The sequence below is a fragment of the Lissotriton vulgaris genome, chromosome 2_1 (assembly GCF_964263255.1).
Source record: "Lissotriton vulgaris chromosome 2_1, aLisVul1.2, whole genome shotgun sequence".
NCBI lineage: Eukaryota > Metazoa > Chordata > Amphibia > Caudata > Salamandridae > Lissotriton > Lissotriton vulgaris.
This window is the reverse complement of record NC_141687.1, coordinates 470,384,486-470,408,521: the sequence shown is the minus strand read 5'-3', so window position 1 is coordinate 470,408,521 and position 24,036 is coordinate 470,384,486. Positions and strand designations below refer to the sequence as shown.

At 43.8% G+C, this 24,036-nt stretch overlaps 1 protein-coding gene across 2 annotated transcripts in view; it reads right to left on the bottom strand.

Annotated features, from left to right (window-relative positions):
• Positions 1–24,036, bottom strand: part of GLS (glutaminase) — an 811,930-nt gene that overhangs the window by 350,064 nt on the left and 437,830 nt on the right. For both annotated transcript variants that reach the window (XM_086955380.1, XM_086955381.1), the window contains exon 12: positions 18,855–19,031. In XM_086955380.1, the coding sequence (XP_086811506.1) occupies positions 18,855–19,031 (177 nt within the window). The remainder of the gene's footprint in view (positions 1–18,854; positions 19,032–24,036) is intronic.

The window sequence follows — 24,036 nt, the reverse complement described above, 5'->3', positions numbered from 1 at the left end:
GGTGTGGTCCGTGTGGATCCCAATACATTTTCTTACTTACAATGCCTTGCAAACTTGAAACCTTTGCTAAAATCATGCATTTTTCTCACATTCTGTGAAGGAAAGCCCTGAAATCTGCAGGGATCCATAACGCTACTACTACCTACTACTGCTAGCCTGGCTTGACAAGCGTGAATAGGCGAGCAGACTAGTTACCAAGCTTATAACGGATGAAGGCCCACAAATGATACCTGATGAGTTTGCCACTTATTATGATCAGGTCTACTCCCGGACTGAGACTTCGGCGGGAGCTGCAGCCATTAGTTTAGTAAGAACAATGTTAAGTTCCCAAGGCGGAGAAGGAGATCTCTCTGGGGGCTAAACCTTCCTGAGTCCCTCCAGAATGTCCTTGACCACTGGCATTTGAAAGAATGAACCCTGGGTAGGAGACTTTCTGTAAGCTGTAATAGCAGCCAGGTGAACCCTGATGGAGGGATATTGCAGGCCTGACTTTGCCAAGTATAACAAGTAGGGAAGGATCACTTCCTCCTGACCCTTGGTCGGATTAAAAGCGTTGTCCTTGCACCACAGGTAGAATCTCTTCCACTTAAAAGCATAAGATTTCCTGGTGGAGGGTCTCTTTGTTTCCTTGAGAATCTTCATACAGTCCGCAGAGGGGTCTAAGTGTCCGTACTGGATAACTTCAGGAGCCATGCAGTCAATCCTCGGGACGAGAGGTTGGAATGAAATACTCTACCCTCATTCTTGGTCAGCAAGTCCAGGCGGCAGGGCAGCCTCCAGTGTGGAGCTTCCGACAGCTGCAGGAGGTCCGGATACCACCACTGGCGCGGCCACTCTGGTGCGATCAGGATCATTCTGGTGTTGGTCCTGTAAAACTTCTGTATGACCGCCGGGATCAGAGGGAGTGGCGGAGAAGCGTACAGCAATGTCTGCAACCATCTGATCAAAAGTGCATTCCCACGTGATCCTTGTTGAAGGAATCTGGACGCAGACGGGACATTTTGTATTTGACACGTCTGCGAACAGGTCGATGTCTGGCTCTCCCCATTGCCGAAAAATGTTGTGAGCGACTTCGTTGTTTAGCATCCTGTCTTGTGCTTCTACAAAGTCTCTGCTGAGAACATCTGCCTGCACGTTCAAGGTTCCTGGAAGGTGAACGGCTACGATTGTGAGACTCCTCGCCAGAGGCCCCTTCCATATGGTCTGGGACTCCAGAGACAGTACCCGTGACCTGGTGCCTCCCTGCTTGTTCAGATAGTACATAGTTGTTGTATTGTCTGTCTGAATCTGAATGGAGCTGGACTGTAGGGACGGGTACAGAGACTTGAGAGCCAGATGGACTGCCCTTAGCTCTAAGAGGTTGATGTGATAACTTCTCTCTGTCTCGGACCAGAGACCTTGTACCTGAAGCTGGCCCATGTGAGCTCCCCCACCCTGCACTGAGGCATCAGTAACCACAGTCTGGGTCGGAGGGACCTGCTGAAAAGGGATCCCTTGCAGAAGATGTAAACCTTTCATCCACCATTTGATAGAGTCCCTGGCAACCTGAGGAAGAGAGACACGATCTTCCCAACGGCCTGACCGCTGTGTCCATTGATCTTCGAGGGACTGCTGTAGAGGCCGCATGTGAAGTCTGGCATGGGGCACAATGAAGATGCATGAGGCCATCGATCCCAGCAGTGATGACACCTGCCTTGCTATGAGGTGTGTAGTGCTGACAAGAGCGCAGCACTTGATCAGCATTGATGACAACCTCTCCTCCGAAGGACACACACTTGCCCTTGCGGTGTCCAGGGATGCGCCAAGATGATGTATCTTCTGCATGGGGTTGAGGACTGACTTCTTGTAGTTGACTTGCAACCCCAGGCAGTGAAGCAGTTTGAGGCAGTAAGTGAAATGGCTCTGGAGTAGTGAAGGTGTGGAACTCTTTAGGAGCCAGTCGTCTAGGTAGGGATAGACAAAGATTTTCCGCTTGCGGAGGAAAGCAGCTACCACCGCCATGCACTTGGAGAACGTCCGGGGGGCGGATTTGAGCCTCAACGGAAGTACTCGGTACTTTTAGTGCTGTCGGGACACCTGGAACCTGAGGAATTTGCGATGTTTTAATGAAACAGGAATGTGAAAGTAGGCGTCCAGCAGGTCGATGGCACACATCCAGTCTCCCTGGTGAAGAAGTGGGAAAATCTGGTGCAGGGTTAGCATCCAAAATTTCAATTTTCTTAAAAACATGTTTAGCAGGTGCAGGTCGAGGATAGGTCTGTACTCTTTGGCTACTCCTCGTTTTTGGACCAGGAAGTACCATGAGTATACCCTTTGGTTTCCCCAGTCTCGCAATAAAGACACCACTACAGTCACATGTACCGTGACCGCTTGGCATCGTATTACCAAATTGCTACAGGCTCCCATGACTTACTCTTGGCTGCTTCCACTGGTGTATCACCCATGCATATAGCTGTTACAGGAGACTGTGCTCAGAAAAGTTATGACGAAGACAAACAAAGTGTTGGGGTGACCTATACCAAAATGGGAAATTTTGCACCCCAGAACAGATGTTCAGAGTCACTACGCCTACAACAGACTTTTTTTTTACATGTGAGACTTAGGCAAGGCATTGAAGACAATACCAAAACACCAAATTGTACCTGGCAGTCACGAGAGTTTGTTATTCACCAGGAATCACAGCGCAGATACGATGCAACCAACACCAGTGGGAACACACCATGCAAACTAATATGTGTTATTTGGCCCAGTAAAGGCTCAAGGACGAGTGGAAAAAATTCACATCAGAAGCCACACTGTACTGCCCTCATTTACATCATTTGGGTTCTCCTCGCCCAGGAGACAAAACAATGCGGCCGGTCAAATATTACCGTTGCCGAAAGAAATGTGCGAGGGGAGTATTGGTTTTGAGGTGGCGACTGAAAAAAGCAGTGTGAGGTGATTCAGTGATGGTAGTGAGTGATTATAAAATTAGGTAAACAGGGTAGAAAGAAATAGTTTATTAGTGTCTCCCAGTTTCTAAGGTTAAAACAAGTGCAAAAGCGGATTCGAAATAATATCCGCAGTCAGTAGTGGTCAACATGTTTCTGCATTTAAAGAAAAGAGTTTCTATGCATTCTTCAGGACCAGTTCTATAAAAAACTACTGCTTTTGTGAAAGAATAATAAATAAAACAGATATCACCTGAAAGAATCCAGGTTGTGTGCTCAACCATGTACTGTTTGTGCACCGCATCATGAGCATAGGATCCACCATGAAAAACAAAGACAAACAAAACAAAACAAGAGAGTATGAAGATATCATATTCCCACAATTTTCTGATACATTGTCAGGTTAAATCTTAAATTCATGTCACCCAAAGTCGCACATATTAGGACATAGGTTCCATTTCAGGCACTCACCCATAAACGATGGTTGAGGAGCTTCACCCCACCTGGCTACTGCTCAGGTATGAGGAGCACCGCTCTAGGGTAGAAAAATTGAATTTAGAGAAAAGAGGCAACCATGTCTTGGTTAGAAATATCCATGGAATGGTATATGGATAGCTCATGAACAATTACTGTCTCCACTCATACTGTAAACTCATATCAAATTCACCAACTTTCTAAGTGATCAACAAATTATTCCACATGTTACAGCCATCTCACTAGGTGATGCTATACAAGTAGAATACCACATAAATTCAGGTCTAGTGGAACCCATCTATTGATGTACTTGCAGATGTCATAGTGTTAATTGGCCAAAGGTGATAAAATCGCTGTAGCGTTATGTAATATAAAGAGCACTAGAGTGTTTCCAGCTGGGCATCATGTGGGTTTTGGCAAAGTGTAGCGAAACCCGTCTTAAATGAAATGCCACGTTGCTCTAAATGAGAGAACTCATAGTCATATTTAAAACTCAAGATGCCTGTATTGTAAAGCGCATTAAGATTCAGAGCCTCCTGCGTTTGCATAGTGAGCGAACGATACATGGGTTTAATGAAACGTTCCATCATAGACGGGTTTCATTAAACCCATGTATCGTTCGCTCACTATGCAAACGCAGGAGGCTCTGAATCTTAATGCGCTTTACAATACAGGCATCTTGAGTTTTAAATATGACTATGAGTTCTCTCATTTAGAGCAACGTGGCATTTAATTTAAGACGGGTTTCGCTACACTTTGCCAAAACCCACATGATGCCCAGCTGGAAACTCTCTAGTGCTCTTTATATTACATAACGCTACAGCGATTTTATCACCTTTGGCCAATTAACGCTATGACATCTGCAAGTACATCAATAGATGGGTTCCACTAGACCTGAATTTATGTGGTATTCTACTTGTATAGCATCACCTAGTGAGATGGCTGTAACATGTAGAATAATTTGTTGATCACTTAGAAAGTTGGTGAATTTGATATGAGTTTACAGTATGAGTGGAGACAGTAATTGTTCATGAGCTATCCATATACCATTCCATGGATATTTCTAACCAAGACATGGTTGCCTCTTTTCTCTAAATTCAATTTTTCTACCCTAGAGCGGTGCTCCTCATACCTGAGCAGTAGCCAGGTGGGGTGAAGCTCCTCAACCATCGTTTATGGGTGAGTGCCTGAAATGGAACCTATGTCCTAATATGTGCGACTTTGGGTGACATGAATTTAAGATTTAACCTGACAATGTATCAGAAAATTGTGGGAATATGATATCTTCATACTCTCTTGTTTTGTTTTGTTTGTCTTTGTTTTTCATGGTGGATCCTATGCTCATGATGCGGTGCACAAACAGTACATGGTTGAGCACACAACCTGGATTCTTTCAGGTGATATCTGTTTTATTTATTATTCTTTCACAAAAGCAGTAGTTTGTTATAGAACTGGTCCTGAAGAATGCATAGAAATTCTTTTCTTTAAATGCCGAAACATGTTGACCACTACTGACTGCGGATATTATTTCGAATCCGCTTTTGCACTTGTTTTAACCTTAGGAACTGGGAGACACTAAAACTATTTCTTTCTATCCGGTTTACCTAATTTTATAATCACTCACTACCATCACTGAATCACCTCACACTGCTTTTTTCAGTCGCCACCTCAACACCAATACTCCCCTCGCACATTTCTTTCGGCAACGGTAATATTTGACCGGCCGCATTGTTTTGTCTCCTGGGCGAGGAGAACCCAAATGATGTAAATGAGGGCAGTACAGTGTGGCTTCTGATGGGAATTTTTTCCACTCGCCCTTGAGCCTTTACTGGGCCAAATAGCACATATTAGTTTGCATGATGTGTTCCCACTGGTGTTGGTTGCATCGTATCTGCGCTGTGATTCCTGGTGAATAACAAACTCTCGTGACTGCCAGGTACAATTTTGTGTTTTGATTTTGTGTTTGGGGCGTGTACCTGGGTAGTCGTTAAACTGGCCCTCAGACCCTCTTCTCTATCGTTTTTGTGTATATTGAAGACAATACTCCAGCATACCCACTAGAGCCTCCCAATCTGGCTCCACTTCATACAATGCTGCAGTCCACACCCCCTGAACACGCTGTCTCAACGCTATACCAAGCAATACACATTCAATAGTTGATGGGTCAGTGGGCAGCTCGAATACACTGGGACAGGGAATGGGGGTGAGAAATATCAGACAAGCAATAGTCTTATTGCTGCTTACAAACAGAGCAAGTGTCGGCTAGTAGCAGACTGCAGCTTATCCACTTTAACTTTTTACACCGTCTGTCTTATATGCCAGCCAAAATGTACAAATATAAACTAATAGATAATGATAGATGCGACAGATGTGGCATGGAAGGCGACAGATGTGGCATGGAAGGCGCTGATTTATTCCACGTGGCATGGGACTGACCGGGTGTTTATGAATACTGGCGTCAGGTCTTTGGGGCACTGGAATAGATGACATACCTGAAACTGGAAACGTCTCCACTGCTGGCACTATTGGGGTACACTGAACTCATAGACAAACCCTCTTGCAGGTATGTTGCTCTTGCACTACTGATGGCCAAGCGAAGAACTGAATGTAGGTGGGGACGAGGTTGCACTTCCCAGATTCAAGGAGTGGGTCAAGGATTTAATATTCTGCCAAGAACAGATGCTCAATTATGCGGACCTGCTCCCTCTGGCATCACGCCCCAAAGACATTTGGGAACCTCTGAAAGCATACCTATTATCCCACCAAATAGACACAACTGCTGAAAACCTCGGAGTAATGATGGTGGTGACAATATTATATAATGCTCCAAGGGAAATATACATTTAGCAGAATCATCTAGACCGCGTAAGATCGGGTGGACAATTGAGTCATGATTGTAACTAGCCTGCAGGAAATACTAAGGTTTTATATGCTCACTATATAAAGCAAATTGTAATGCCGTTGTTTGTTCATAAGACAGTCATAGTGCACATTCCAATCTATTACCATTATTTAGTATAATGCTCATATATGAATGTTGATAATGTAATGATCTACAAAGTTTTGAATATGATACATATATGATGAAGGTATATGCTTACTGACGCTGCACACATACTCCTGTAATGATTGTCTTTCTTACGGTTATTGCTTCTTAAAAAATTCAATAAATAAAGTTACACAAAAAAAACTTGAGTCGAATATCAAGCCATGTGCCCAAGTTTTTAACTGCAGGAGTCAGAAATGGAACCAGACTTAATTCTGATGACCACCATTGAGGTCCTCAAAGTGTGGGCTGACAGCCGACCATGAGAATTTCGTTTTTGTTGTCATTTGATTTTTAACAATTATTGTCCATCCACTTGGCTACCAACTGAAAGCAGTTTTTACATTGGGACAGATCATTGCCATCATTGGGCGACAAACTAATGATGATCTGAGTGTTATCAGAGTAAAAAAATATATATAGAAAGAACAGAAGCTTTCACTAGGTCTGCTAGAGGATGCACATACATGTTAAAGAGCAGAGGGTTCAGAAGATGAGCTCTGGGAACTCTGTGACAAATCATTCTTACAGATGAGCCAAAGGATTTAGACAACACCTGGAAGGAGTGATCACCCAGGAAGAAAGCAAACCAACTTAAGGACAGGCCAGATATACTACGCTCTTCTAATCTCGAGTAACATCCAATGGAACACGGTGTCAAAGACTCCACGGCGGCCAAAGGAATCACTTTGATCAAGAGTAGCTTTAGGCTCTTTTGTCCCCTCAGGAAGGGCAGACTTAGTGCTATGTCCTGGGCAAAAAACAGATTGAGAAGCATGCAAAAAGTGGTGTCGTACTAGACAGTCTGATAGATGGATATTTATGTATGTTTCAATAATTCTTTCTATGAATGGAAGAAGGTAAATCGGACAATAGTTTTCCAGTTTAGAAGGATCAATTGTAGGTTTCTTCACTAATTGAAGAACTATAGCATGCTTCCAAACCTAGGGGGCCATTACCATATGTACAGACAGGTTATAAAGCTAAAGGAAAACTCAGAAAATTCATAAAGCAGAAATGAAATTCCTTTCTTTGAAAGTGGCCATGTAGCTGGCACTCACATCAGCCAGAAGCGTCCGCAATATTCCAGCACTATTCATCAAACAGTACCTTTGTAGGTTCTCCACACAAATCTGAAATTTGTTCCCAAAGTTCCTTTAGGCTCGCACCTGAATGAACAGATTCTCTCCTTTAGTTTCTTTCCAAATCCAAGTCCTGCAGCAGAGACAGCTCTTTGTTCCTTAGTCATTAGAAGTTGTTTTAAATTTTGCATTGACACAACTAAGAATTTTAGATGTTACAAAAGAATAGAGAGGTGCACTCGATAAAGTCAGCAACGCGGAAAGTTCATTGATTATATGAGTCTTCTGTTCTTTCTTTAATGTATTCTTTATTTTCCTTAAAATACACAGGCACAGCCAACGCGTTTCATTCCCTTTCGTGCCTTTGGGAATTTCGTCAGGGCATACAATGAATGGTCATTCGAATTCAACAATCCTTAACAAAGTTCCATTAATAAGACTGGTACTCAGGTGTAGATAGTCGCAGTACAGTTCTAGTTATTCCTGGATCAAGTTGACGTTGAATTCCAGGTAGAGTATTTTCTGTGATGTCCCACGTATGTCGCAATGTAGGATAAAGAAAGTCACCGAGTATGTATCCTGGCCCACTTAATGGAATAGCATCGCGGCCGGGGGGGCGGTATATGCTGGATGGCGAGTAGCGTCCAGACAGGTCACAACAAAATTCGCTGGGTGCGGGACCTATAATATGGTCTCTGCAGTCCCCTGCTCCTCCCCGTGGATTAGTGGAAGCCAGGTAAACTCAGAAAATTCATAAAGCAGAAATGAAATTCCTTTCTTTGAAAGTGGCCATGTAGCTGGCACTCACATCAGCCACAAGCGTCCGCAATATTCCAGCACTATTCATCAAACAGTACCTTTGTAGGTTCTCCACACAAATCTGAAATTTGTTCCCAAAGTTCCTTTAGGCTCGCACCTGAATGAACAGATTCTCTGCTTTAGTTTCTTTCCAAATCCAAGTCCTGCAGCAGAGACAGCTCTTTGTTCCTTAGTCATTAGAAGTTGTTTTAAATTTTGCATTGACACAACTAAGAATTTTAGATGGTCAACTATTTGTTTCCGATAAAAAACCCAACAAGCTTAGCACTCTAGCTAAACAAGGAGTGGCTGGTGAATAACAGGAGCCAGGATATTTTGTCACACTAAAGCAAGTCCTCTTCTGCAAGGTAAAGTAACTACAAATTGCATAAGAATGGCAGCAACACCATCTGGAGTCCCTTTGATGAATATTAGCAGGGGAGAAGCCTGGAAAAGCTGCCATACTTGAACAAAGCACTTCTGCCACGATACAGAAGCTGCAAGGGATTTACCAGTCTGATAAGTAGTACTTTGCAGGCTCAATACTGAAGGTGATTCTGTCATTTCCCACCTTTTCGGTCTTATAAAATTACTAAAGAAGGTTACTGCTTTCAAGACTGATTCAAATATGTGAAACTATGAAAGATCCAACTCTAGGGAAGAAAAAAGTTTCCTAGCTGTAACTGTGGTTCTCCAGCATGGGCATCTTTCATAGCATCACACACGACCATCCCTCCTCCCCATCTCAGAGGCTCATCAGTTTATCGTATTAATCACTTGTGATTCGAAAACCAAGGGATAGTGGCCTCTAAAGGAGTGTAGTTCCAAACATTTCCACCTCAGTTACTGGTGTCTGGGTTCCAATGAAGTGAACAGGTGATTAAACATTTATTATTAATTTCGAAGGAAAATTGATGTCTATGGCTAACCTGAGGCTCCCGCCTCGAAAAGGTGAAATTATTCCAGGCGTTTGTCGAGACAACACTTTTACTAACCTGCAGTCGCTGCGAAGCACTTTGAAAAAGGTAGAGGTCAAATCGCCAGAGAACAGCTTTCTTGATACAACGTTAACTGTGAATTTTCTTTTATCAGGGTTGTAAATAGTGCATCATAATAATTGGTGGAGAACAGCCAATCTCCTTGCGAAAGTTTATTGAACATCTTATGATGAGTTTTTTGAGGGGGGTAGAAGTGTCATTGCTGGTACTTTTGGCTGAAGGCTTACTTGTAGCTGTGAATAGTTGTTGATAACCTCTGCTTCTTTGTTGTTTCTCCGGTAAGTAAAACTAGCATTGTTAAGACGGCTGCTGACATTGTTACCAGGGCGAGAAAGTAGCCTTAGATGGATGTACCTCTCATCTCATGATCTTGATATTTAGCGATGAAATTCTATTTTCCACTCTAAACTGATAGCTAATAGTGATTCGTTTTCAGTTTTACTTTTATACAACTCATAACTGACTTGTGTGCTAAACAGAGAATGGGACATTTAGGGGCCGACTAAGATCTCTGTCAGAAAGCCTTCAACCTTAGTTCGGAGGCTTACGGACAGATATCGTCCGTTTCACTTCCGACCGCCAAATTACAATTTAGGCGGTCGGAAGTGATACCAGCCTGTTATTCCGGCTGGCTTCCAACAGAGTCTGGCCAGTCACAACCAGCACGTAATCCCTATGGCTGGCGTTTTATGCGAACCGGATTACGATGCTCAGTTTCAGGCAGGCTTTCCATGCTGGGCTTTCCGACATGGAAAGCCTGTGAGAAAGTGAGTTTGGGGGCCCCTAGCAGGGACCCTTCAAGCAGAGGCATACAGTTGGTGGCCGAGGGGACCAGCCTGTCTGCAGCCCAGATGTAGAGACAATCAACTGCTACCCTGAGAAATATGCAGTGGGGCAAAGTTTAGTTATTCTTCGCTAGAGAAACTATTGGCAACCAACTAACAGGCCCAGTGATTATCAACTGCACCTTATGCTTCTTAGAATGATTCCTACCTACAACTTTAAAAATCATATCACTAATTCCCTTTGTTGGATTTTTATCATTTAGGTAGTTATTTGTTTTTTAAATTTTACTCCATATTTTCCGTTACAGTTTGGGATTTTTGTTGTTTTTAATGTCTTCTTTATTACTGTTTTGGTACTAAATAAATTATTGTAATTCACACAGCATTACAAGCATGCTGATGGCCTGAGACAGTTATTATGGCATGACGCTGTAATACAATAACATAGTGGAAGAACTGAAGTAGTCCCAAAAATCTTGAAGGTCAGGCTGACTGTCCATCAGTTTATGGCAGCGACAATAAGTTGCATGATTGAGAGCATGGAGAATGCCTGACAAGGCCGCCGATCGCTGCTAAATACCTTGGATGTCTTCATCTATGTAGCGAAGGGCTGCCAATGTGGGCAAACTTGTACAGTTTGTCATGGACAGTGGTTAACAGTTTCTCCATAGTGAAGATTAACCAAACTTTGCACTACCACATATATATATATTGGGGAAGCAGTTGATTCTGTCCATATCTGGGCAACAGGTGGGCTGCCAGCAACAGATGAGAAATTAGCTTTCCCAGTGTCAGCGGAAAGATGTTGCCTTCACCAGAGTCCCCCAATCGGAGGTTCAGGGGTTGAAACAGTAGAGTCACTCCTGTATTAGCCTTAATAAGGGCAAACACTTCACTCCAAAAACCTTTTATGTGTCTGCATGCCAGGCAAACATGGAGCAACGTACCTCTCTCTCTGCAACCCTTCCAAATCAACTCAGACCCAAGAAAAATCACCTTAAGCCCGACAGAAGGGAGAGGGGGGCATGTCATGTCATGGGTTTGTAAGCATTTTCCTTATGTTGTGTGCTGATGGGAGGATATAAGGGCCTTCTTCTAGATTATATCCCCTGTGCCATCAGAAATTTCTGTGTCAAGGTCTTTTACCCATTATGTAACATGGGAACGTTGTGTTTTGTCTGTGGCTTGAAGGCTTGGATGTATCTATTTAACCAAGATATGTCTTTCCATTGGATTTTATTGGTGAACAAGGACGCTGTGCTTTGGTAGCTGGTCCTTCCCTTTGAGGACTGAATCCACTGCCAAGTGTCAAAGTTGTCCAAGACAAAAGTTCTTGCATTGCTGGAGGCTAACTCACGAAGAGTCTCCGAAACCAGCAATTCGCCATCTTTAAAAAGCTCTCCAAATTGAGGTTGGTTATTCAAATTCCATGTACAGAAGCTGGGGTCCATCATGCCAAGACAAAATTCCTGATTAAATGTAATGGATGTGGGTGGAGTGAGGAAAAAAGAGGTGCACTTCCTGCAAGCGATTCGTTGCCAGCAGTCAAAAAGAGTTATAGAAGCATTAAGCCTCTCGTGGTCCCGAGAATGAACATTTTAAGGGAAGCCATATATGTAAGTTAATGGGACAGAGGAGTAGTGTTGCTCTACTTGGATCCAGGGCTTATTGCCTAAATTATGATTTCAATTCAGAGCGGGTCGAAGCTGGGCTTCTTCCATGTGGACCGTTATCTAGGGGAAGCAGAAGACTCCCTCGGTCAGGAGGCAGAAAGGCGTTGCCGGTGCAAATGTGTGTTGGGGTCTGAACAGGGGAAAGAAGATGGAAGGTCTGATCGATGTAAAGTCGATGTGGAGCAAAATTCATGTTTAGGCTAGCTACACATCCGAAACATGAGGTCTCCAATTTGTCCCAGCAGTACATGTCTCTAAACGAAGTGCGTAGAACAGGGGATATTACAGTCCTATAAGTCTTTTGATTTAGCTTGGATGAAACCCCCTATGTATTTATTGGATATTGTGGTTCAGCCAAAGCCCATGCCTCTTACCCACTGCCCCATCTGCTTAAGAGGTCTGCTACTCATATGCCTTGAGACTCGAAGTAATTAATCATAAACCACAAAACTTCAGAGAACCGATCTAGCTCTGATTGAAGGGTCTAGAAGGAATATTCTGGATCACTAATGAAACAAAGGTTATGATTCACGAAGAGTGTGAGTTTATGTTCAATGTCTCCCACTCACATTCCCTTGATTTTGGGATTGTGCACAATCCTTTCGACTGGGGGTTCCATGGTAAGCACAACCAACAGTGAGGACAAGAGGCAGCCTGTCTAGAGCCTCTGGTTAAGGGGACTGATTATAAAACATCTCATCAAGTTTGGTTTTAGTGTATGGATTATAATTAAGGCTCCCAGTGTTCCATTTTTACTGATTTCTACAGATAAATACATACAGAAAAGAATGTGCTTTCTGTCTGTATTTATTTATTTGTGCTTCTTGTAGGCTACTCTCCATGTTGTCCATCCTGATTTCCTGGACAACAGCAGAGCAGATACAGCATGGGAAGTTAGAAAACAGGTTAAGATTTCCCTAAATACATGCATATGCAAAGATATGTTTGTAAACAATGCTAATATTTACCTCTGGGTGTAGTGTTTCACTATATTTGGCTGCTTAATTTACTAATTTGTGACAGGCAGCAAAATAGGAGTGTATGTTTATCAGTTAAATAAATGTGGAACTATACCATTTTATGACTCCATTTATTTGAAAACACAAACTAAATATGGATAAATACCAATAAGATGGCCAAAAAATAAATATGGAAAAATATAGAAGGAAATTAAAAAAAATTAAAACAAATACCATACAACTGGGAGCCCTAATTTTGATTTAGAGCTTGAGTATGTCTTCATTTATGCCCCATACCCATTTTATCTAAACAGGCAAGGCCAAAGAACGCCACTGAAAGACTTCTCTACATCCAGAAATGGAAGGACCGCATGTTGATAAACCCGCTCCGAGATTTTGATAAGATTCTAGTACAGTCCCCTGCTTGCCAGTCTTTAATGAATCCAGATTGTTGCAGCCCTATCAGCTTAGACCAAATTAAACGGTGTCATTGGACAAGAATAGTTGCATAGAGATTTACATTGCAATTCAATAATTGAATTTGAATTTTAATAATGATTAAAAATAGTTGTATAAATATTTTTCTAGATAGTCTCATTCACGAGATAGAGCATTAAGGTTTTTAATCGGTACTCTGGTCTTCTAAATGAGATAGCTAGGCCTGCCACTGTGAATAATAGCTTTGGGCGGCTAGTCACTGTAAAGACATGTTAATATTCAATTTCTACATATCTTACACCATGCCTTGTGAGTGACAAGCCCTACATAGGGGTTACCTATTAATATTTAAGAGGGAGGTTTTGATCTGTCAAAAGGGTTTATTTTAACAGGCCGAATTTCAGGTTTTAAACTGCTAGATTCAGCTACACTGGTCACCCTGAAGCTTTGCTTTACACTGTCACTGTAGTGGATGGCACAATAGGTGCTGCAGACCACTGGTAATATTTAACTTACAGGCCTTGGATATATTTTGTACCATATTCTAGGGACTTGTAGGTATGCTAAAGATATCAATTAGCAATATGCCAATTTGGCCAAATTTAAAAAAGGAGCACAGGCACTTTACTACTGGATAGCAGGGGTAAATTGTACAGAGTTCTAAAACCAGTAAAAATATTGGGACAAACAAAAGGTGAAAAACACAGGGAAAATACACAGAAAAGGCGAATTTAGTACACATACACAGGTCTTAACACTAATGGAGTCTTCATCATCACTAGGGTCCTCGACATCCTGGTCTTTGATGTCTTCAGTTTCTACAACTTCAAAACTAATCTCAATGACAACTTCGAAGACAAAGACCATTACATGATGACAAACGCTTCTAAACTGATGGCAAATGGCATGATAGGGAGTGCTCAGCCTTGTACAGTTCTTCTTGCGGACTGACTTTCTATAGGTAAAAGGGGGTGGGGGGGGTGGAGTCCTCATCCCAGAGTTTCTAGTGACTTTCTCTTTATTGCATGCTTGTTTGTGCTTGGGACAGGAAACTGGTCTCCAATTTGTATAGGGCTTTGAAGGCAAATGACATAGTAAGACAAGTTAGGGTTAGAACACATTGGAAGAGGATAGTGAAGGCCCCTTTTAGGACAGCCATTGAAGCAAGCATACCTACATGTAATGAAAGTGTCTTATAATGCAAGGTTTAGGTTGGTGCATGTTGGACTTGGCCCTTCTGGCAGGTTCACCCCTGAACTTTTTGCCTTTTAATGTTACATCAGTATAATGATTTCTGGTCTTTGCACACTTTAGCACTGTGGCGCAGTGTAAAGTGCATGCGCTCTCTGAGTGCGTGGGTGAGATTGGCCTGCCCTCCCATAGGAATGCATGGGGCATATGTGTGTCCATGGTAATTCCTGATGCGTGGGGAGTGCAAGGTTGAGTTTGGTATGTGCAAACTCGTGAGATTGAATGCTGCGCGATGATGTGTGCGGCGTTCATGTGTCTAGTGTGGAAGTGCCACTTCTAGAAGTTGGCCTGTCTGTGCAGTGAATGTGCTGGCTTGTGATTGGCTGGGGCTGGCTGGTGTGCCAGACTCCTGGAGTCAGGATGGGTCTGCCCCGGTGGTGAATGGGAGATCTGCATGTTGATGGCCGGGGAGGAGTGCACCTGGGACCTGAATAGGGCTGGGCTTTCCCCTCACAATGCTGGCTCCACACCCTGTGGTGTGTCTGATGTCCCAGAGGGTCTGAGCAAAACAAAGTGCTCAGGAACCAGCTGTATCTGGTTCGCCCCTTGCCTGCACCCTAGAAACAAAGGGATTTTCTGTAAGAGGGGCTGTGAACCCATGAAAATGTTCTTGTTTTCCTGACTAGAATCTACCAGGGGCGTGCTGCTGCTGGGGCCCAGGGGAAGGCTTGCCTCCCTGGGCTCTTCCCAGCCCCTGGATGCATGAGGGCTTATTTTGGACCCTTCTGCCTTGCTGGAGTATTTCAGGAACTTGAGGAGACTCTGAGGGATGCCCCAGCACCTTGGGTGTGCTGGCTATCATTTTCTGTACCCCTAGCTGTCCCTGTGCTATGTCCCCCTCTGGCAGCGCTTTACTTGAGCTTGGCAGCATGGAGCTGCTCTCTGTCCTGCTCGTATTTATAGCAGGAGCCCACCCTGCTTTATCGTCCCCTTCGGAGGGAACCTACCCCTCAATTGCGCTCGTTATCCTTATTATTTACAGAACGGGTTCCCACCCCGTGTTTGTGTGCCTTAGCGAGTGCCCACCTCGCTTCTACACTTTAATTGCCTACCGATACGAAAGAATGATCACCGCCGCGGCCGGGCCGAAGACAGGAAGTCAGGCGGCCGGGCGCCTGGAGCGGGGGCGGGACTTCTGCTTGCTTCCAGGTAGTCCCGCCCGCCGCCGCGCCGCAATTGGCTGCCGGCCTCGCCGCCGAGTCAGAGAAAGAAGCAGGGCGTGTGATGGCCGCCCGGGGCTCCCGTGAGCTGTGGAGAGCCCCGGGGCCACCAAGAGACAACCGCCGCCCAAGGAACAGAGTCCTGCCGCCGCCCCCAGCCGGTGAGTGTCCGAGAGGGCTGGGGGGGCTCCATGTGGCTGAGTAGTAGGGCTGGTCTGAGGCGCAGTATGTTGGTGCCGAGGGAAGGCACCTTGGCAGGGGGCAAATCGAGGGTGGCCCGATGACAGTGGGCTGCTCTAACATGCCCCATGACTTGTAGGGCCCCCGTGGGGATAGAGAGAGCCCGGGGGAGACTCCGTGCCCATTTCTTCAAAGCCCCCGTGAAGGGCTTGGCCTCAGTTGTTCTTCAGAGCCCCGTGGCTCCAACGAAGCCCCCATTATTTTCCGAGTCAAGATGGCTCCTGGGGACACATTACTTTTAGAGCCTAGGTAGCTCCAACGTGGGTCATATCTATTTTAGAGGCCCATATCCTTCCCCCCACAGTTCATTAGAGGAGCACGTGTTAGTTCAAGAGCCTAAAGGGCTCCCACGTTTGGCACATTGTTGTTCTAAAGGGTTAGTGAAAGCCCTGCCGCAGTTCAATTTCACAGCTGCCCAGCAAGTAGTGGGCAGCTGCACCGTTTAGGTTTTCTTTCCAGGAACAGGTACTTTGGACTCAGGAGTGAGTCGCACTCCTTCGCCCCTACTTTGGCCTTCCCCAGCTGCGCATCACTTAGCGCCAGCTGCAGCGTTTAGGCCCCTTGCTATTGTCCCCAGCTGCCCAGCAAGTAGTGGGCAGCCGCTACGTTTAGGTTCTGGCGCCGTGGCGCAACCTGGACTTTGATGTGAGTTATGTGCTAAATATGATTTCTGCACTAAATGTGATTTATTTGCTATTATGATTCATGCGCTAATGCTTTGGGTGTTAGGAAATGTACTGTGTGTAGTATGTTTTGTGCACCCTGTGTACTGACACCGCTGAATGTGTTTTTATGCGTCATCCCTACACCGCTGAATATGTTCTTATGCATCATGTGTTTTACCTACACCGCTGAATGTGTTCTTATGCATCATGTGTTTTACCTACACCGCTGAATGTGTTTTTATGCGTCATGGGTTTTACTGACACCGCTAAATGTGTTTTTATGCGTCATGTGTCTTCCCTACACCACTGAATGTGTTTTTATGCATCATGTGTCTTACTGACACCGCTGAATGTCTTTTTATGCGTCATGTGTCTTCCCTACACCGCTGAATGTGTTCTTATGCATCATGTGTTTTACCTACACCGCTGAATGTGTTTTTATGCGTCATGTGTCTTACCTACACCGCTGAATGTGTTTTTATGCATCATGTGTTTTACCTACACCGCTGAATGTGTTTTCATGCATCTTTGTGAAGCTTTGGTGCTTAAAACTATCTCCAAAGGCTTGATACTGAGCTTCCTCCCAGACCAGAGTCCCAGGACTAGTGGACTCTATTGTACATTCCCTGCCAAGTTGCTGGGACTTGTCTGATCCCCTTGGGCTGGTGGGGCGCCACCTGAAGTGTGGCTCGCTCACCCCCCTTTTGCAGCCCGCACCTGGCCGCCCTCCTGCCTCGAGCCGCGCCGCTCTCCTCTGAGCCGCGTCCGCTTCTCTGGGCCACCCGCACCCTGCCCCCCTCCTCCTCTGAGCCACACACTTTGGTCGCCCCGGCCACTGAAAATAGCCCGGAGCCTTTGAGAGGCGAGAAACGCCCGCACGCTTGTAGCGTGCCCGCGTTTCCCGCCCGCTCCGGCCTACTGAGGAGATCACCGCATTGTCCCGCGCAACCCGAACGGAAGGTACGGTCCGTACCCGCCACCAGTTATTATATGTTCTATGTTCTAAAAGTGTTAATTCTACAAAGTGCCAATTCTACCAACGGCTAGTTCTAAAAGTGCTTATCCCTGACAGTGGTCCAGGTGGCCCTGTCCCATGTATATAATCCCCTGTAAATTCCGCCCGTGCCTATGGCACATTGTAAAGTGTGTGTTTCTTATCTAATGTGTCTGGTATAATACAAAGGCTATTTTTATTATACCTTGTGTGGAGTTCCTTTTGTGGGGGGCCTGGTACGTTGTTGCTGGGGGGGCGTGCACAAAGACTTAACCTACATTGCCTCCGGGATTAGCCTTACTGCTCGTGTCACGTTACCTAGAGGGTGAGCAGGGGTTATCCTTGGCGTGTAACTCCCTTGTCCTGACTAGAGTGGTGGTTTCTGCCTGGCTTTGGCGCAAGCCTTAGCCAACTGGAAATCGCCATTTCTAACAGTGCAATTCATCTAAATGTGGCTGTTGGTCTGCACAGGCTAGTGGGTAGGGGCTGTTGTGGCCTTGGCACTTTTGGCCGCATTTGACACCATTTATCAGTCTATCCTAATTTGCAGATTTAAGGCTATTGTCATTACTGGTTAAGCTCTGAATGGATTGGCCTTCTATTTAACAGACCAGTACCAAGTTGTAGCTCTTCCTTTATACAAATAACACCCCACAGCTCTCAGCTGTGGTGTCGCTCAGGGCTTAATTCTTTGGCCCTATTATTCAACATTTATATGTGCAGCTCTGCACACCTCTTAACTCGGGTTGGAGCACAGTTCTACACGTACACAGACAGCACACAACTGATGGGCTCAACCAGAGTCTATCTTTCACTACATCACTGGCTCATATTCTACACTCAGACTTTCCCCAAAGGAAAATCTGACTAAGACTGAGATTCTGATAGTGCCAGATGGTGCAGTAACTCTAAATGCCCGTTATCACCTACTAATAATGGATCTCTGACCCTCTCCCTCTTCCTCCACCACACAACACCATAATATATAATTGATTTGAAAAGTGCTTTGGGATCCCGCACATGAGCGGGACTAATCTAGGTTTATGATGATCACTGAAGACAGCGTTCGAGAAATAGATTATTCTTTAAAATTTTCAAGAGAAATGCACACGTTATAAGGCAAAAAGTGCCCATAGGCAACTACTATCGTTATTTCACTATAAAAAAACATTTGTTGAAACACAGATGTACAGCATACTCCACAAAATATGCTACAATCTGAACGGTTTCCAGAGGTATGCACATGCATCAATGACAGCATTTTAAAATGTAACTTTACAACTTCTGAATAGCAATAACATGCAGAAGGTGCGGAGAGGCTGGTACTCTTTTCGATACCTTTAATTGTGGATATTACTTACATGAAAGGCAAACTGTCCTGAAAAGTCATACATGCCACAGGAATGCATCAAGCTCAACGTGTTTCTCACAGCTTCCGGGCTTAATACTCTTTCACCTGTGATTGGGCAAAAACCCCCGTTGGCTAGCGTGGCTGCCATTACACTTGCTGACTCACAAGTCACTTCAATTGAGCACAGCTTGAAGAAAAAAATAGAATAGGCATTAACAACAGTAATGTATAGGCAGGAATACTTATTTATATATTATAACAAAAGCGATTAGACATTTTACCTCTTTAGGGTTAGGGGATACTTTTTAGTCAAAGAAATACAGAACACAGACATAAATTGGAATAAAACGGTTGAAATAATGGCATGATACCATTTACTATGCATAGGTATTATAAATGGCCCTCGTTGGACACATACTAATGATAAGCTTCGCCTTCACCATCCAGCATTTGTAAAGTGGGACAAACCTCAATGTCAGGGTCTTAACTGGCTTCAGGAATTATTACTAGGATTATTTATAAATATCAGCAGCCATGCACTGGGTGACTCCTAGACGAGACAGAATCTAACCCTACTAATGACCAACTAAGAAGGCTAAAAAGTACTATGAGGCATGGCATCGAGCAATGTTTTGTACCTGTAGGCTAAGGAAGGCATTATTTTCGCACTAACATCTCTCAGAAGCAGGAATATATGTGGCCCTTGGCCAGGTGGCAGAAACCCCACTGGAAACTATTACTTTTTAAAAAACAAATGTATTAATGGGATTGGGGACAGACCATCATGGAATCAGGCCACACCCGCTCACCCTTGGAGCTCATATAGTCTTGCTGTGCCACTGGGTGGCAGATTAAGTGTTTAAGTTTAAACCCATGGGAGGAGAGCAGAAAGCTCACTGATGCACAAGGGATAGTATGCTTTTTAATAAAGGGGTGGGGCCAGTTTTTCCTGGCGCTGGAACTTAAGTCTTTGGGAGGCAAAATGGGAGCTTACTTTAAATTTGCCCACTACTGGGTGAGGTAGTGGTCAGAAATCCCACTACAAACCAAATAGATAATTATAAAATAGGAAGGGGTGGGGCTGCCTTCCTGAAGTCCAGTCACTCTTTATGCCTATAGTGGGTAGACTGGTGGGTTTACTTCCAATCTGTCCATCCAGGAGGGCAGGGGATGGGGCGGGTAACGGGTTTGCTGAAAGCCCTGTATACCACAAGAGAAACAATTACGAAACAAGGAATGAGTTAGTCCAGATATTGGATAAGAAAACAAGTTACTTACCTGTAACTTTGGTTCCCCAGTATTGGTAACTTTCATAGATTCTCATGCTTTTCTATCATTCCCCGTCGTTGGAATGGGAGTCTCGGTAACAAAATAACATAGCAGTCGGTACAAAAGAGAAAGAAAAAGGCCTAGGCCTCATTCCCTTTTGTAGCATATCCACCTCTTTTTGTAAAAGAGACCAAACTAAGCCAATCAGAAGAGCCTCACCCCATAGACCCCTCCTGAAGGAGCCTCAGAGAGTCAGATTTTCGTAGCCGTTGTGTAACAGTCCCCATATCTGCTGAAGACTGAGCTTTCCTTGGGGAGGTGGGTGGGCGCATGGGAATCTATGAAAGTTACCAATACGGGGCAACCAAAGTTACAGGTAAGTAACTTGTTTTCTTGCCCCAGTATTGGAACTTTCAGAGATCGGTGGTTCTTCGACAGCTCTCTTCGTGGGAGTGCATATCAGAGACATTTGCAGGGCTGCGACATGGACACCTTTACAAAGAATTACTGCTTGGAATCCTTGACACAGGAGGACACGGCTGTGGGCCAGGCAGTCCTGAGGTACCTCTTTCACTAATTGGTGAGCTTTCCTTTCTATCCCACCTTCCTTTTTTCTGCACATTTTGTATCTTCATGTAATGATGGCTATTGCAATGAACTATTCTTTGACTATATGAACAATAACGAATATGGTATGAAGTTCACCATGGAATACAGCGGCACACACCATAATTTCCTTGACATCGAAATATACTTTGAAGAGAACAAGCTTAAGAGACGTTTGTTCCGCAAGAGTACCGCATGTAACTCTGTCCTGCATGCTGAATCCTCACATCCTGTACATCAGATCAGTTCCATACCTTATGGCGAGTACATTAGAGCCAGACGTAATTGCAGCGAAGATTCTGAATTCTACAAATGTATTAATGACATGAAGTCGAGATTTCGGGACAGAGGCTACTCCACTACACACATTAATAGGGCTGAGAGCTGGATCATGAAGATTAAGAGGGTAGACACTTTGAAGCCTAAGAAGAGACAAGAAGCTAGTAATCAGACCACACGCATGATTACTGACTTCAATGGACTGAGTCACATTTTACGCATGAGCCTGAAAAAACATTGGAACATTCTATTAGCAGAAAACACACTAGCTAGTCATATAACTAAGCAGCCACAGATTATGTTCAGAAAGGGCAGAACGCTTTGAAATAGACTTAGCCCTATTGTTCCTAAAGTATTGAGGACAGATACTTGGCTCACCACACCCAATACTGGTTTCTACAGATGTGGATTTTGCAGGGTGTGCCGATGGGCTAAACACAGAACCAAGAGATTCAGTGGATGCGACAACAGAACATACAACATCAAAACCAACATTAACTGTTTGACTAAGTTTGCCATCTATATAATTGAGTGCAAATGTGGTACACAATACGTAGGAAGCACGATTAGAACCCTGAAGGAGAGAATTGGGGAACATATCAGAGCACTTCTACAGCAAGATGTGAGGTACCCAGTGGCTACCCATGCTGCATCTTGCACAGCACAAGGTCCACATAAAGACATTTGTTTTTTTGGAATTGAACACATTCCTATAAATCTCCGAGGTGGTAACAGGGAACTACACCTCAGAAAAAGGGAAGCTAGTTGGATCATGAGACTCCATACAGTGGAGAGGGGACTTAACTGTGATTCCGAAATGCAATATTTCCTGGGTGATTAGCCTTGCTGTTTCCTTTGTAATCACACCATCATATCCTATGCGGTACTATTTACAGATGTGCAATTTGTATATTATCGGATTAACTGTTGTAAACTCCGATAACCACTCTATAGATGTGCCATACTGATATTGAGGATTGTACATATGGCTCTGAGTATTTTGTTATTCAACTCTGATAATGACTTGAGGAACTATGATATTTATAAGTACGAACAAAAGTCACTGTATGTTCTTCACTTTCTTCTCCTTTACTTACTATCCTTTTGATATTTTTTGTTCATTTGAATCGCGAATGGGGGTTCCGACTTTTCTGGTCGTTTTCCCTCGACCTTCCTTTTGAGATTGATTACGTCTTTGTAAACTGAGTTTTACCTGTATTCACCTTGACCATGGTTAGCTCTATGCCCCTGGCTATTTATTGCTAATCCATGGGTGGTGGTTATTGAATATTACCCCTATGGGTTGAATGTACTTTTGTAAAATTATCGGACTCACTATTAATGGCATTTTGACACGGGGACGCTGGCCATTATTGACATTGGCGCTGTGATAAACTCATGTTGACTGGTTAAATGCTACTCAATAATTACCGTATATAAAATGTAGGAATAACATTTTAAGTAATTTTGCTTTTCACCCGTACTTTTTGAGCCACTAGGGTAGCATATTCCCGCAGTATTAAGAGGTCGTGAAGTAGGTTCTTTTTTGTTATATACGCTATGAAGCTCTTTTCTGTTTCTATACGCGTAGTGACTATCAGCTTTTCATTACTGTTCGCGCTCTAGTCTTTTGGATACCATGGGTAATAAGTACACTTACGGGTTTCCACTCCCGTGCACCACGATTGACTCAGACGCCAGTCTGACGATCCCCTCCTTGGGATAGGTAAGGTTGCACTTACTGGTCGAGCATTGTAATATAGCTATTAAGCTTTTTGGTGGTTTAGAAATGGAAGTCACAGGACGTGCCAACACAGGGTCCATTTATACTCCCCCTTTTTTCCTTTGCTTACAGCGAATTAAGAGAACACGCACCCGTGTTTCGCTGGGATTGAACCGGTCCTTTCTGCACCTTTATCGTGATTCCACGTATCGGGCATTTTCTAACAATTCACTTGGAATTTGAATTAACTTAATTTGACTTGAATATATCCAATTCGGTGATTTTGCTATTTATTTTGTAATATTTAGGTTGGATTCTGCCGTTTTAAAATAATTGAAACTCGTTTAAATTCTGGCGTCACTACAATTACTGGCCCAGGTAAGAACTTGTTTCTGTTTCTGAGTACGAGTCATGTAACTGGGTCCCGTTTTTGGGTTTGCTGGAGATATCCCCGAAGCATTACAGGAATTTTAGTATTGGCCAATTTGTGGATTCGGTTGACCGCTAGTGATTTCTATACACATAATGAGGAAGACCATGAGTCTTATAGGATTTCCCGGATATTTGTCCTTTTGAGATTTTCTCTAAGAATACGTCTACTACGGGATGGATACTCTTTATTACAGCTGCATTACCAGTGATTTGTCAATATGATACAGACCTGAGCTACTACACTCGTTTTTTATGTGGTCTGTAGTCACTTGTTAAACAATATGGTTGTGGTATTTGGTTGAACCTTTTATTCTTCTTTATGAATATAGGGTCGCTAATATGGGGAAGCTTCCCGCTATGTATCTTAAAATAATTAGTATATGGAACTTTTTGGGCCATGGGGCTTACTGGTGTCCTTTTGTCTCTCTTTTTTATTTGGTCTTCTTTAGCTTGTATCCTTCTCTTCAAACACTTCTATTCAAGGATTTAGTTACCATGCCGGGTTGGAATTATCACCGGATGTGGGGTAAGTGTATGTTTAGTGACACCCACTAAACTTAGCTTTGAACCCTTAGCCTTACCGATCTAGAATGATATACTATAATCCTTTTCTTTGTTACTTTCTTTTCTCTCTCCGCTCTTTTAGCTCTCCAATCTTGGATTCAGCCATAGAGGTATCTTTTAAAGAAAAAATTGCTTTACAAATCGTCAAAATTAGGTCTTTTGTATAGTTGATTGTGACTTCCACTTACTATCACTATGTTTCTGTACTCATTTTTAAACCTTTTCATTTCACTTTTAGAGACGCCTGGCATTTATTTCACTTAGATTGGCCTACAATGCGGTTATAATATTAGTAACACTAAATTGAGGACCTCTGTGT